Here is a 14,237-nt window from a genome sequence, read left to right on the forward strand (position 1 = left end):
ATGTGATTCTCAGGCTGTTGCTTCCTGACTCGTTGAAGCACACCACCTTTCTTTCCTCGTTTCCTGACATGACATGACTTTCCAAAGTTATTTAAGGGCAAAATAAATCTATCCTGGTTAGGTTTTTATCCAACAAAGAGTGTATGGTATAATCCACGGTCTGGTGATTCAATTGTAATGCCAGGAGAAACTCACGCGTTGGCCATTGCCTCAGCAATGTGTGAGTGAATGACATGCGCTTGTACAGACAGCGCATCTCCCCTCATGGATGCAGTGCGGGGAAGAGGGTTTTGCTTTTAAACCCCAATTCCTACCTCGGTCCTCGAGTTGGACTGCACTTACTGTGCCCTGTTTGGGCCCTGAGAAGCTATGTGGCTGGCACTCGCACAATCGGTCAAACAGATGGTCTTTTTGTTTGCTATGGAGTTTCAGTAGGAGGCCAATCCTTGTCCAAGCAGCATCAGCCACTGGGTGCTTGACGCAACAGCTAGGGTCTACAGCAGTGCAGGTGCCCCCTCCCACCGGTGTGGTGGCCCACTCCACCAGGGGCATGCCTCGTGGGCTTTCGGGGTATACACTGGATATATTTAGAGCAGCTGGCTGGGCTTCATTCCTAACCTATGCCAGGTCGTGTACCATAAATGTGGCATCATCATCTGTGGCGTCCTGTGTCCTTGGGGCAGCGGAGCACCCCTAACAGGTCTGCACCACAGGTTTGTTTGTTCTTTCCTATGCTTTGCAGGAATTAAGACCTTGGAACTCCTTGCAGAATTATTTAATGGAAATAATTATTTGTATTTAAACTCCAATGTCCATCATGAGCTTGGTTACCAAACGACATCCCCCTCCTGACGTTATTTGCTATGTTGACCTAAACAGTGGAGTGTTGACCGATATGAAATAGAGTAAATGGTTATATAAGGTAACCTTGGTTATATGAATGACGGTCAACACTACACTTGCTGTGGTCACTATGGCCTTTGGTTGGCAAAAGAGAATGTGCGTGTGGACATGCAGCCATAATACAGTGTGGTGTGGTGTGGTGATGGTGTATCCACCGGTAGAACAGCTGACTTGCTATACAGTCTCCTAGACAGCTCCCCCTCTTGGCGAGGCTGACCCATACAGTGGCGTGTTGCCCTTAATTTATAAAACTGGTTAATGTATATAACCATTTGTTTTATAATTAGTATGCCTAGTTTTATAGCTAGTACGACTAGTTTTAAAACTATTATGACTAATTTTAGAGCTTTTCCTGAGAAGAAACACATAGAAAACTATTCTCCAACATAGGAATAAAGTATTTATTGTAATAACTTGAATATAATTAAAATTTCCCTTCATATTGTAACATTAATAGTGTTTGTTGTGGCTGCAGTGACAGGACGCGACCAGCAGGTAGCAGCACTGCCACAAGCTTCTCCTGCCTGGACGCTGAGTGAAATTACCATCATCATGGTAACCAGACTGTTCGTTTACTTAAAGGCAATGTGATTGGTTCTCTGCTGTGAGAGCTGATTAAATAAAAAATGTTAATATTATATATTGAAAATATAGAACTAAAAGTAAAATGATATCTAATGAATATAGGACAAAAACATCAAAATGTTCAGAGACCTGGGGAACCTGTCTCCCTGACCAGGGGAACTTGAGCGAGACACAGTTACATTGTTGAACTTTATTTTTTCAAACAAACAGTGAAAACAAAAGAACTGAAACTTTTGCATTTATGAAGTTCAACATTTCAATATATAACTTGAAGAAAGGTTTTAGGCAGAAGATCAGTGATCAGCAACACAGGTAGAGACAGAGAGAGACAGAGACAGAGAGAGAGAGAGAGAGACAGAGAGAGAAAGACAGAGAGAGAGACAGAGAGAGAGAGAGAGCGTGTGTGTGTGTGTGTGTGTGTGTGCACTACACGTGGATGTGCATAAGGACTTGTTTCCGGTGCGTCTGGAAATCCTCTGGGACGGAATCTACGACAGGAAAACAGTTTGATGGATCTGGATCAACTCATACATGGTAATGTTATTTACACTTCAGAGTTTCTGTTATCCGGTAATTTCTGTTTTTTGACCGGGAAAATCTGTTGAAGTCCAACATATTTAAATCTCTTCTGTCATAATGCTCGGTGAAAATAATTGACTGGCACAATAAAAATTAGTGCTGGGCAATAAAACAATTATCACAATATTTCTTTCTCAATGTCGAAATTAGGATGAAAATAAAGCAGTAGATCTATTAATTTCCGCGTTCCGTGAGTTGCAACGGAAAACCAATCAGTTTGGACGATCTAAAGCTGACCTTTCACCTCTGACAAATCATGTTGTTGGATATAGAAATTAACCCCGCCCGCAGGTTGTGCTTGTAAACACACACACAGAGCGCAGCATCGGAGGAGAAGCAGGAAGAAGAAGTCGTTGGGACACAAACATCCCATAGTTTGGTGTTTTTTTTATATTTAAGTTCCGACCCAAAGCAGACGCTAAATATCCATTGCGTTGTAAAATAACAATTGTTGTGGATTTGATTTTTGATTTGATCAAAATGTTATTTTAGTGAAATGCTCATTCAAGCCGCTGCACTTTTTACTTATTGATCACTCGTGGAAATTATTTGAATTCAAGTCATAATATGGGTCATATTTATTTGTTTATTTATTTATTTTTCAAACACTGTTAGCTTATGGGACTTATTTTATTTTGAATGTTCAATAAAAAAAATATGAATCTACATGCCATTATGTGGTCATTCTTTATATATCCTGCCTATCAATTGTTTTTAAGATCAACAAAGAGTTCATATTTGATTGGAATGTCTCCCATTTGTCCGTGACATTGAAATCTTCCAGGACACATGGACCAGCACCAATTTGTTCTAACGGAAACTCTGATACACCTGTCTGTCTGCATCTGGGTGACACAAGCAGTAAGACAGGCAGACACAGACAGACAAGCAGACAGACAGACAGACCGGTACCATTGCAGCGGTAGCGCAGGTTGGACCAGATGATGTTTTCTTGGGAGAAGCAGAAGACGCCGAGTCGCCCGCCACGCATCGACGTGTCGATCACCACGTCAGAGTCGGCAACGAGGTCACTGCCCTCGAACAGCTTCACCCTAGGATTACACCAAATACACCAGATTACACCACACTAAACTGCATTACGTCACACTACACCAATTACACCACCCTACAACATTTACACCAGATTATATCACACTACAACAGATGACATCACACTACACTAATTACACCACCCTACAACAATTACACCAGATTACACCACACTAAACAACATTATATCAAACTACAGTACGCCAATCACACCAGATTACCACACTACACCACATTACACCATCACATTAAACCAGTTATGTCACTCTACACCACATTAAACATTACATCACACGACACAAGATTACACCATGCTACACCACATGACAACATAATACACTACACCACACCAGATTGCATCACATTACACCAGATTACATCACACTACACGACACCACGTTATACCACATTACAATGAACTACACCACAACACCACATTACATCACACTACACTAGTTATTACATACATCTACTGATGCACTAAGACGCATCATCAGTGATGGAACCTGGGGTCATTGGGTGTTTCAGGTCTTTCATCATCATACACCCTCACCTAGGCAACCCAGCTGGGATTGACCAAGTCCCAACTTGCGTCTAAGTAGCATGTACCCACGGATCGGCCCTCTTGATCCACAGCACTCTAGAGGCCTTCTCAGCTGCTTCCGTGGTGTTTTTGATGGCCTTTCTTTGGCCTGCACATGTGATGCCCAGCCGGCTATATGCTTTGCAGAGAGACCAAGTTGCAAAGTCTCTACAGCCCACCTCTATTGGCACACACCATGCACGCCACCAGCGCCTACGGCACTCCTCCACAAAGTCAGCGTACTGGCGGCGCTTCCTCTTATTGGCCTCTCCCATCCACTCCTCCCAGGGAACGGTCAACTCCAGCAGGACCACCTGTTTGAAGGCATTCGCCTGCCTTGCTAGTCAGAGAGGCTTGCTCTGGGTCATGTCATTGGAAATGGCTTCTGCTATCGCCTTCAGCACCTAATTGGACAACACCCGAGGATGTGCTCCAGCGTTTCTCTTCTGAGACACAAAGGACATGATGGTGTCAACCTTGCCCAAACAGAAGAGGTTGGATGGGCTGGGTAGGACATCATATATGGACGCAATCAAGAACTTGATCCGGTAAGGCTAAGCTTGCTAAAGTTCGGACCAATAGATCTTGCGGCCCATGGCTTGTTCTCATTTCGTCCATGCGCCTTGCTGTCGCATCCCCACCATCTGGCTAGCACGCAGTTCCTCCACACCAGATCTCACCTCCTCTTGGACCAGTTGGCATCAGTCTTTGCCCAGGGCTTTGTCATAGCGCATGGTTGGAACGCTACCAAGCCCTGCACGTCCAGAGGCCACAGGGACGAACAGCATGCTGTGACGCAAGCGTGACTCAGCTTGGTCCCGTGTCCACCACTTCCTCCCAGTCATGACTACGATGCCAGCCTGGGAGACTTTTGAGCCACTCGATTCGCTGTACTGCAGCACCTCTCTTGCACGGGTAACCATAAACTCCTCATTCAGGCTGCTAATGGGAAGCTTCAGTTTGTTTGTCTGCCAGGACAGAGCAATGCTACTCAGGCTTACACTTGCACTACACCAGATTACATCACACTACACCACATCTCACCTAATCCTAACCCCTAACCCTAACCCCCAACCCTAACAATTTACACCACATTACATTAAACTGCACCAATTACACCAGATAACACCATCCTACACCACATTAAACCGCATTACATTACACCACATTACATCACACTACAGTATATTACATCAAACCACACTACACAACATTACACCAGATTGAACTACACTATACCAAAATACATCACATTAAACCAGATTACACCACACTACACCACATCTCACTACACTACATTACACAACACTACTGTACACTACACCAGATTACACAACACTACTGTAAATGACACCACATTACACCGGATTATACCACATGACACCCCAATACACAACATTACACCCCATCACACCACATTACATCACACTACACTACACCAATGACACTAGATTAAACCACATTACATCATACTACACCCCATTACATCACACAACACTACACTAATTACACCAGACTATCACGCTACACCACATTACATCACACTACACCAGATTACACCACACTACGTTACACCAGATTACACCACACTACATCACACTATACTACACCAATTACACCACACAACACCAGATTACACCACACTACATCACACTACATTACGACAATTACACCACCCTACAACAATTACACCAGATTACACCACACAACACATTACATCACACTTCACTACAAAAATGACCCCACACTACACCATGTTACATCACATACACCAGATTACACCACACTATGGTGTAATGTAGTGACATCACACTACACCAGATTTCACCACACTTCACATTCCATTACACCAGATTACATCACACTACACCTCACCAGATTACAATACACTACACCATGTAACACCACATTAGATTACACTAAACCAATTACAACACATTACATCACACTACACAACACCAGATTACCCCAGATTACACAACACTACATTACACTACACTACACCAGATAACCCCAGATTACACAACACTACACCATAACGCCATTACACCAGATTGAACCACACTACACCGAACTACATCCCATTAAACCAAAATACACCACAGTACAGAAACAAGTCTTTATTCGTCACGCAACACACCACACTACACTACAACAGCACACACACACACACACACACACGCTTTGATGGTGGCCGGTGAAATGGATCCTCTGCATTTGAACCATCCAGGCTTGTCCTTCCTCCGGGGGCACAGCCAGGAGCAGTGGGCAGCGTACGTGGACGCGCCCGGGGACCAGGTGATAAGTGTCCATCGCTGGTCAGACGATGATGGGTGCATGTTTTTGAGGGGGGTCCTTACTGACGTGAGGTGGAGGAAACCCCATGTGAGCACGGGGAGAACATGCAAACTCCACACAGAAAGGCTCCTATTTGGAAGATAACCCGCCGGAGCAGCGCTCCAGGCGGGAATCGAACCCAGGACCTTCTTGCTGTGAGGCAGCAGTGCAATGCACTGCGCCACCGTACACCACATCTCACTAAACTTCACGACATTAAACCACACTTCACCACACTATACTACATCACATCACACCAGATTACACTGGTTTACATTACACAACACTATATTACATCACACTACACCAGATTACATCACACTACACCGCATTACACTAGATTATACCCAATTACATCACACTATACCACACCAATTACACCGGATTAAACCAGATTACACCACATTACATCATACTAACCTACATCAGATTACACCACACTACACCACATTACATCACACTACACCAATTACACCACACTACAATACATTACATCACTCTTCAATCACACCAAAATACACCAAATGACATAACACTACACTACATCAAAATACACCACACTACACAACATTACATTACACTACACCAGATTACATTACAACACAACCCTAACGCTAACCCAACACGCACCACATTACACCAGATTAGACCACACCACATCACATTACACCAGATTACATCACACTACACCACATTACATCACACTACAATTCACCAGATTACACCACACTACACCCCACTACACCAATGACACCAGATTACAGACAAATCACGTGCAGATTACAAGCATATTACAGGGCTATCAGATGCAGATTACAAGCATATCACGTATATCACATGCAGATTACAAGCATATTACAGGGCTATAAAATGCAGATTACAGGCATATCACATGCAGATTACAAGCATATTACGCATATCACATGCAGCACATAGCACAAGCATATTATAGGCATATCAGGCACATCACAGTCATATTACTGTACAGGCATATTACAGGCAGATTACTAATTGCCAGTTGTGGTATCTGTGTTATGATGGTAGCCTGTTAGCCACCTAGCCAGCAAAGGGTCAGGGTTCACCCACCTGATGTACCCGACCTGTGGCCGGTGGCTCAGCTGCCAGCGGTACGACGTCTTGTCCTTCCAGCCCACATTGCGTGGGTCCTTCCACAGCAGAGTCACCTCGCCGGGCGTATCACCCGTGTGCCACAGGGCATTCCGCAGGAACTCCCCTGGACCGGTCCGGGACTTCACCGCCTGTGAGAGACAGACAGGTCCCAAGGGGAGACGGGTCGTGAGGGAGACAGATCATAGAAGGAGACGGGTCCAAGAGAGGGAGCAGCAGCTACATGTAAGGATAAAAAATTAAATTTTTTCATTGTTTCACATAACTGAGTTAAGGAACTGTTGCGTCCAGTCTCGTTCCAGAAAACCCTTTGCATGTGATATTGCACCTCTCCCCACTGCTTTCCGTTGCAATGGGACTTAATTTACTAACAACTGGATGTTTTTGTGTAAATATTTTACTCGTAAATAATAAATCCTGCACTTCTGGAACAGGGAGACCGCATTTGCCACATGACATTACTCGTTCTATGCATGGGCGCAACCGCACGGTCATAGAACGTGCCTCCCCCCAATAAAATCTTTAATTGCCGATTGCTGCCCCCCAGCAATCGGAAATTAGAATTTTGCACGAACGCCAAAGCCTTCAGCTGCAGGGCAGGCAGGGCGGCGGCCCTGAAGGGAAGAGACTGCCAGACAGGCAAACAGGAGGGCAAACAGAAAGGAAGGCAGACAGATTGCAGAGAAGACAGAGACAGGCAGGCAGACAGACAGGAACCTTGAGCTGCAGGGCGGGCAGGGCAGTGGCCCTGAAGGGCAGGGACTGCCAGTACACCTGCGGGCTCTGCTTCCAGGTCACCAGGTAGAAACTTGACGAGTCCTGGAACCCGAACACAAAGCCGGCGTAGTCGTCGTCCGTCGCCGTGTTGACATGGAAGGTCCCTTCAAAGTCGACGCCATTAAACGCTGTGTAGCCTGCAGGGGGCAGCACGATGCTTAGTACTGCATGCAGTACTGCAAGTAGTACTAAATGCAGTAATAATAATAACTTTATTGATATAGCACATTTAAAAACACAGTTTACAAAGAGCTTTGTATGTGTAAATGAAATGAAGTGTAATAAGAGTGTTCAGATCATGAATTAAAAAGACAAAGGGACACTAATAAACAGGAATTAAATTCATTAATTAAATTGTAAAAGCAGACAAAGAGACAAACGATAAATAAACAGATACAATATGATAAGAAACAGAAATAAAAGGAAAAAAGAAAAATAAATAAATAAATAACACATTTAATAGATAAAGAAAGGGAGCGACATCACATAGAAGCAGATCTATAAAAATGGGTTTTGAGAAAGTGATTTAAAAGAAGTCACTGACTCTGCCGCTGAATCTCCTCAGGCAGGTCATTCCAAAGTCAACGGGCCCTGACAGAAAAGGCGTGGTCACCTTTAGTTTTAAGTCCAGACTTTGGAACAGCCAGGAGGCCTCGCCCGCCTGAGGATCTGAGGCTGCGCACTGGCTCATATGGGTTCAACATATCTGGTATGTAGCTTGGAGTCAGAGCCAGACGTGCTTTGAAAGTGATCAGTAAAATGTTAAAACTAGTACTATTAGTTAGCATGCTACCTACCCACAGCCAGCCCTGGATCACTGTTCATTGTCTGTACAATTTCCATCCCCTGGAAGAGAAGAACAGAACAGCGTCACCTGCTGGACTGGACTGTTCAATTCTAAAAATGAAGGATGTTGAAATATGATCATATATAATTTATATCTAGAATATACATTTATATTATAATCATATTTGATGATATACCATAATTTCCTGTTGGCCCAGGACTTCCTGTTGGTTAAAACACACTAAAATATTTCACTAAAGTTTCTTAACATGGATGTATACTGCGCTCTAAAAAGTGGTTGCCAGAGCAACCAGACTGCACCACAGGGTTCACAAGGTCCAAATCTGGGCAACTGCGGTTTCCTGGGACTGTAAAACACTATCCTCTATTGGAGCACTCCTACAGGCCGGTGGGAAAACCACGCCCACCTGGTTCAGCACCACCCAATTAGGGTCGATCTGGGCATCGCCCTCCGGGTCCAGGATCACAGTCTGGAACGCCCGGAAGTCGGTCAGCGTCACCTCGGCACTCTCTGGGCACACGTCCACAACATCCAGCACCGCATCGTTGTCAAAGTCGTCCTCACAAACGTCTCCCACGCCATTTCCTGTGGGTTAAGAACCAGCAACCTTCTCATCACGGAGGACGCAGCCAGGTCAACATGCTTCAACCAACACTTCCTCTGCTCTTTCTTTTTCTTTTATTTTTAGAACCTGTTCTGTCAGCATGCTGGACATACAACACAGTATTTGTTCCATTGCCTCTAGGACAGAGTTAATCTGCAAGTGGAGTTCAACTTCTCAACCAGCAATAAAACTCTTTATTCATTATTTAATCATCAACAACTGCTGCAATAACTCTGTCCTGTGGACGACCTGTGGGACGACCAGAGCACAGCTTTTTGGTTATAAAGAACCACCACCAACCTCCCTCTTACCATGTTTGGGTCTATAAACAACTGATCGCTACTCCAAGAGGGGGAGAATTACCACAGGTGAGACAATCAAACATAGAACCAAACAACATTTACACAAAAACATAAACATAGAAACAAACAACAAAATGCAAAAGGAATAAACATAACCATAGAAAAAAACAACATGTAAATGGAAAAACATGAACATAGAAACAAACATTACACAGAAAAACATGAACATAGAACCAAACAAGAACATGTACTTGGAAAAAACATAAACATAGAAACAAACAACAACATGTAGATGGCAAAACATGAACATAGAAATAAACAACATGTACATGGAAAAAACAGAATCATAGACACAAATAACAAGTACATGGAAAAAAACAGAAACATAGACACAAAAAACAATATGTACATGAACATGTTTGTTGGTTCTGGTACCAAACACTCCCCATGAGACTACCTGTCATTGTCAGTGAGTTAAAGTGTCTAAGTTCATGATCACAACAGAAGCATGACCCCTCTATTCTTTTTTAACTTCTAAACATTCCCATTTCCTGTCTTTATCACTTAATAACAATGATAGTTTTAAGAAATTGGCCCATTTCATTTTTTTTTCTCCCAACCTGTGCTGTCAGCATGCTGGGCATACAACACAGAGTATTGGAATGCAATTGCATCTAGGACAGAGCTAGTCTGCAAGTGGAGTTCAAGTTCTCAACCTGCAATGCAACTCTTGATTAATTCTTAAATCATCAAGAACTGCTGTAATAATTCTGTCTGTGGATGCCCCGTAGAATGAAAAGAGCACAGTTTTTGGTTATAGAGAGCCACCACCAACCCCCCTCTTTGGAGAACTATTTATCATGTTTGGGTCTATTTATCACATGGTCTATAAACAACTGATCACTACTCCAAGAGGGGGAGAATCACCATGAAATTGGCCCATTTCAGATCTTTCACTTTTCGATTACTAGTGCATTCTGGGAATTGGTGTTTTCTAGGAGCATCCTGCTGCCTTGCATTGTGTTTACCAATATAAATGAGAATGTCTGCCACCCTCTTCTCATAATTCATAACAACACAGAGATGATATGTTTTGACAGAGAAGTGAAATTTCTTGATTCTGGTGTTTATCTGTTGTTTTTTTTATAACATTGTTATGGAGGTGATGTCAGGTCTTGGTCTTTGTGTGCTCTGATGCGTCACAGTGCAACATTTTTTTAGGATGTGAAGACCCGCTGTGGTCCGGTTTAATTTATAAGATCCCCGTTCGTGCCGTTGTTCCAAGTTCAACAATGGATGACTGACTCAAAAACTCAGTTTTGAAAATAAGTTATATGAATAATATAAAAAAAAGAAAAACACATAAAAAAAACACTTATGAGTTGATTTGCGGCATTTCGCGTTCGCCAACTTGTTCCCCTTTTCACCCGTTTCCTCTGCTCTTTCATTTCAACAACTGAGCAGCGTTTGTTAGTGATGAAACTGCTTTCCATCCATCGGCTTTGATTCAAGAACTTAATTCAAGCTCCTGCTCCTCCTTCTCGGAATACTACTTCCTGTTGTTGCCTCTTCCTGTCTGCACTCACACCTTTAAATGGTATTGCTGAGAAAGTGTCTACAGTCTTACCTCTAAGTCACCATTGAGCACGCTTCTAGCTGAGCAGATCTCCAATTTGATTAGTCGTTAAAATAACTAAGCTGAGTTATTTCAACTATTAATATTCAGAGAATATATGATACATGATGATGGAGGGAGTGGTACCATCTGAGTCCTTCTGGTTGGGGTTGCCGACCAAGCGGCAGTTGTCGGCGTCATCCATGACACCGTCGTTGTCGTCATCATGGTCACAGTCGTCTCCCAGGCCATCGTTGTCGGAGTCGAGCTGCGAGCTGTTTGGTACGTCTGGACAGTTGTCCCTGGTGTCCTGTAGCCCATCTCCATCCCTGGACAGACAGACAGGCAGAGGGTGAGACAGGCAGAGAGACAGACAGGCAAAGGGTGAAACAAGCAGAGACAGACAGGCAGAGGTGCATAGACAGAGGGTGAGACAGACAGAGAGATGGACAGGCAAACAGAAAAGCAGAAGGTGAGAGAGACAGGCAGAGAGAAAGGACAGGCCAGAGTGTCAGACAGGCAGAGGGTGTGTGTATGTACTCACATGTCCTGGTTGGTGTCACACACGTCTCCTACCAGGTCATTGTCAACGTCGGTCTGAATGGAACAGGAAACAAAATCACAGTGTGACTAGAAACACCAGCGAGGCATCAATATAAAAGTCCTCATAAGGTCCTCATGAAGGTCCCCTTAAGCTCCCCTTAAGATCCGGGTCTCGGTGAGGATCCTCAAGTCCTTCTACTCTGGAGCAGTGGAGAGCATCCTGACAGCCAACATTACTGCCTGGTTTGGGAGCTGTACTGCCCAGGACAGGAGGGCCCTGCAGAGGGTGGTGCGTTCAGCTGAACGCACCACCCTCTTTAGTTTTTCATCTTCTACAGTTCAGACTTTTTCCACATTCGTTTTTCTTCATTTCTCATTCTTTTTCGTGGTAAATCTTTATTTTTTATGTTTATTTATTTATTTGTACTCTGCGTTCAGCTGAACGTACCACTGGAACTACCCTCCCCCCCTTGCAGGAGTTATACACCAGGAGGTGTAGTAGCAGAGCCCGCAGGATCATGAAGGATCCTCATCACCCCAACAACGGACTGTTCCAGCTACTGCGGTCAGGCAAGTGCCTCCGCAGTCACACAGCGAGAACAGAGAGACTGAGACGGGGTTTTTCCCGCAAGCCATTAGAACTGTCTGAGACTGAGAGGGGGGCGAGGGGGGAAGGGAGAGAGGGAGTGCGGTTAGAGAGGGAGAGGGGCGAGGGGGAGAGGGGGCGAGGGGGGGTGAGGGGGCGAAACGGAGAGGGGGCGAGGGGGGAAGGGAGAGAGGGAGTGCGGTTAGAGAGGGAGAGGGGTGAGGGGGAGAGGGGGCGAGGGGGGGTGAAGGGGCCAGAGGGAGAGAGAGTGAGGGGGGAAGAGAGAGGGGGTAAGGGGGCGAGGGGGGGAGGGGGAGAGGGAGTGCGGTTAGAGAGGGAGAGGGGCGAGGGGGAGAGGGGGCGAGGGGGGGGTGGGGGGGCGAAACGGAGAAGGGGGCGTGGGGGGAAGGGCGAGAGGGAGTGCGGTTAGAGAGGGAGAGGGGCGAGGGGGAGAGGGGGCAGGGGGGGTGAGGGGGCGAGAGGGAGAGGGAATGAGGGGGAAGAGAGAGGGGGTAAGGGGGCGAGCGGGAGAGGGGGTGAGGGGGGAGGGGGAGAGGGCAAGAGGGAGAGAAGGGGCGAGAGGGAGAGTGAGAGAGGGGGTGAGGGGGAGAGGGGAAGAGGGCAAGAGAGAGACAGGGAGAGAGTGGGTGCGAGGGGGTGAGGGGGAGAGGGCAAGAGGGGAAGAGGGCAAGTGGGAGAGAGGGGGCATGAGGGTGAGGGGGTGAGGGAGAGAGAGAGAGGGGGAAAGGTGGGGGGGATCTCCCCCTCTCAGGGAGCTCCCTCTCTGTCTTTAAGAAGCACTTGAAGACCCAGCTCTTCAGTGAGTACCTCCTCTCCTAACCTACAATTACTTAGCACTACCTAGCAGTATTTATTGTTACACTAATGTCTCTGTCGCAATGTAGCTTGAATGTTATCCTCCCTTGTAAGTCGCTTTGGATAAAAGTGTCTGCTAAATGACTAAATGTAAATGTAAATGTAATCCATCTATGCATGGTGATTTCCCTGTTAGCTCCTCCATGGTGATGGGGGCATCCACTGCCAGACCCTCTTCCAGGGTCAGCTGAAGCCTTGAACGAGTTCTGCGGCACATTCCTCATCACACTGCTCCGTCCCCTAAAGGGCAGTGTAGAAATGAACCGCCTGCCTCCTCATCTGAGCTGGGTTGGTGGTTACAGTCCCATCTGGCAGGTGAAGACAGGTCCTCTGCTTCCTCTCAGACACAGTCCTCTCCAGATTAAAAAAGTAAGAGCTAGGTGCAGCCACATCTTTAATACATCTTTAAAAACTTAAAAAGCTGCCAGTATAAGTTGGATGTGCTCTGTGAGAGATGTAAATCTACGCTGACCAGATGATGGTCTGAAAATCCGACCAGGTGAATAAAACTTGAGTATTCTGGCACAGAAGTGCTGTGAAATGTAAATCCTACTTAATCTGCCTGCACTGACCCTGCCTGGTAAAACCTTGACCCGTGTGTTGTCTAGTGTATAAAATCTTTTACCCTCCATGCATTGATAACATTTGAGTCATTTATTAATTTAGATGAAAAAATGGATGACTTCAGATATGGCTCTTCCCTGGTCCTGTCAAAGGTCAAATCAATCCCCTGGGTTACACTGTTGTAAAGCTTCTTTTAGTATCTTAATTACTTGTAGTTTCTCTGAGCCCAGATTAGGAGCATAAATATTAACAAAAAAAAAAATAACTTTTAACTATAACTTAATAACTATTAATCTCAGCCCTCACCACCTGTAGCCTGCCTTCCACCAACTCCCTGCTGGATAAGATGGTAGCATCTAACCCAGGAGAGAACAGGGCAGGACCCTGCACTAAAGTT

At 45.2% G+C, this 14,237-nt stretch overlaps 1 protein-coding gene across 1 annotated transcript in view; it reads right to left on the reverse strand.

The window, feature by feature from the left end:
- Nucleotides 1-1,669: 1,669 nt before the first annotated feature.
- The window catches only part of thbs3a (thrombospondin 3a), a 62,506-nt gene continuing 49,938 nt past the window's right edge, over nt 1,670-14,237 (reverse strand). The window contains exons 16-23 of the mRNA XM_080006069.1: nt 11,816-11,868; nt 11,419-11,600; nt 9,157-9,335; nt 8,740-8,788; nt 7,883-8,079; nt 7,124-7,296; nt 2,980-3,119; nt 1,670-1,976 (exon numbers count right to left, since the gene is read on the reverse strand). Of these exons, the coding sequence (XP_079862195.1) occupies nt 1,915-1,976; nt 2,980-3,119; nt 7,124-7,296; nt 7,883-8,079; nt 8,740-8,788; nt 9,157-9,335; nt 11,419-11,600; nt 11,816-11,868 (1,035 nt within the window). The 3' untranslated portion in view covers nt 1,670-1,914. The remainder of the gene's footprint in view (nt 1,977-2,979; nt 3,120-7,123; nt 7,297-7,882; nt 8,080-8,739; nt 8,789-9,156; nt 9,336-11,418; nt 11,601-11,815; nt 11,869-14,237) is intronic.

The sequence above is a fragment of the Zeus faber genome, assembly GCF_960531495.2.
Source record: "Zeus faber genome assembly, chromosome: 8".
Taxonomy (NCBI): domain Eukaryota; kingdom Metazoa; phylum Chordata; class Actinopteri; order Zeiformes; family Zeidae; genus Zeus; species Zeus faber.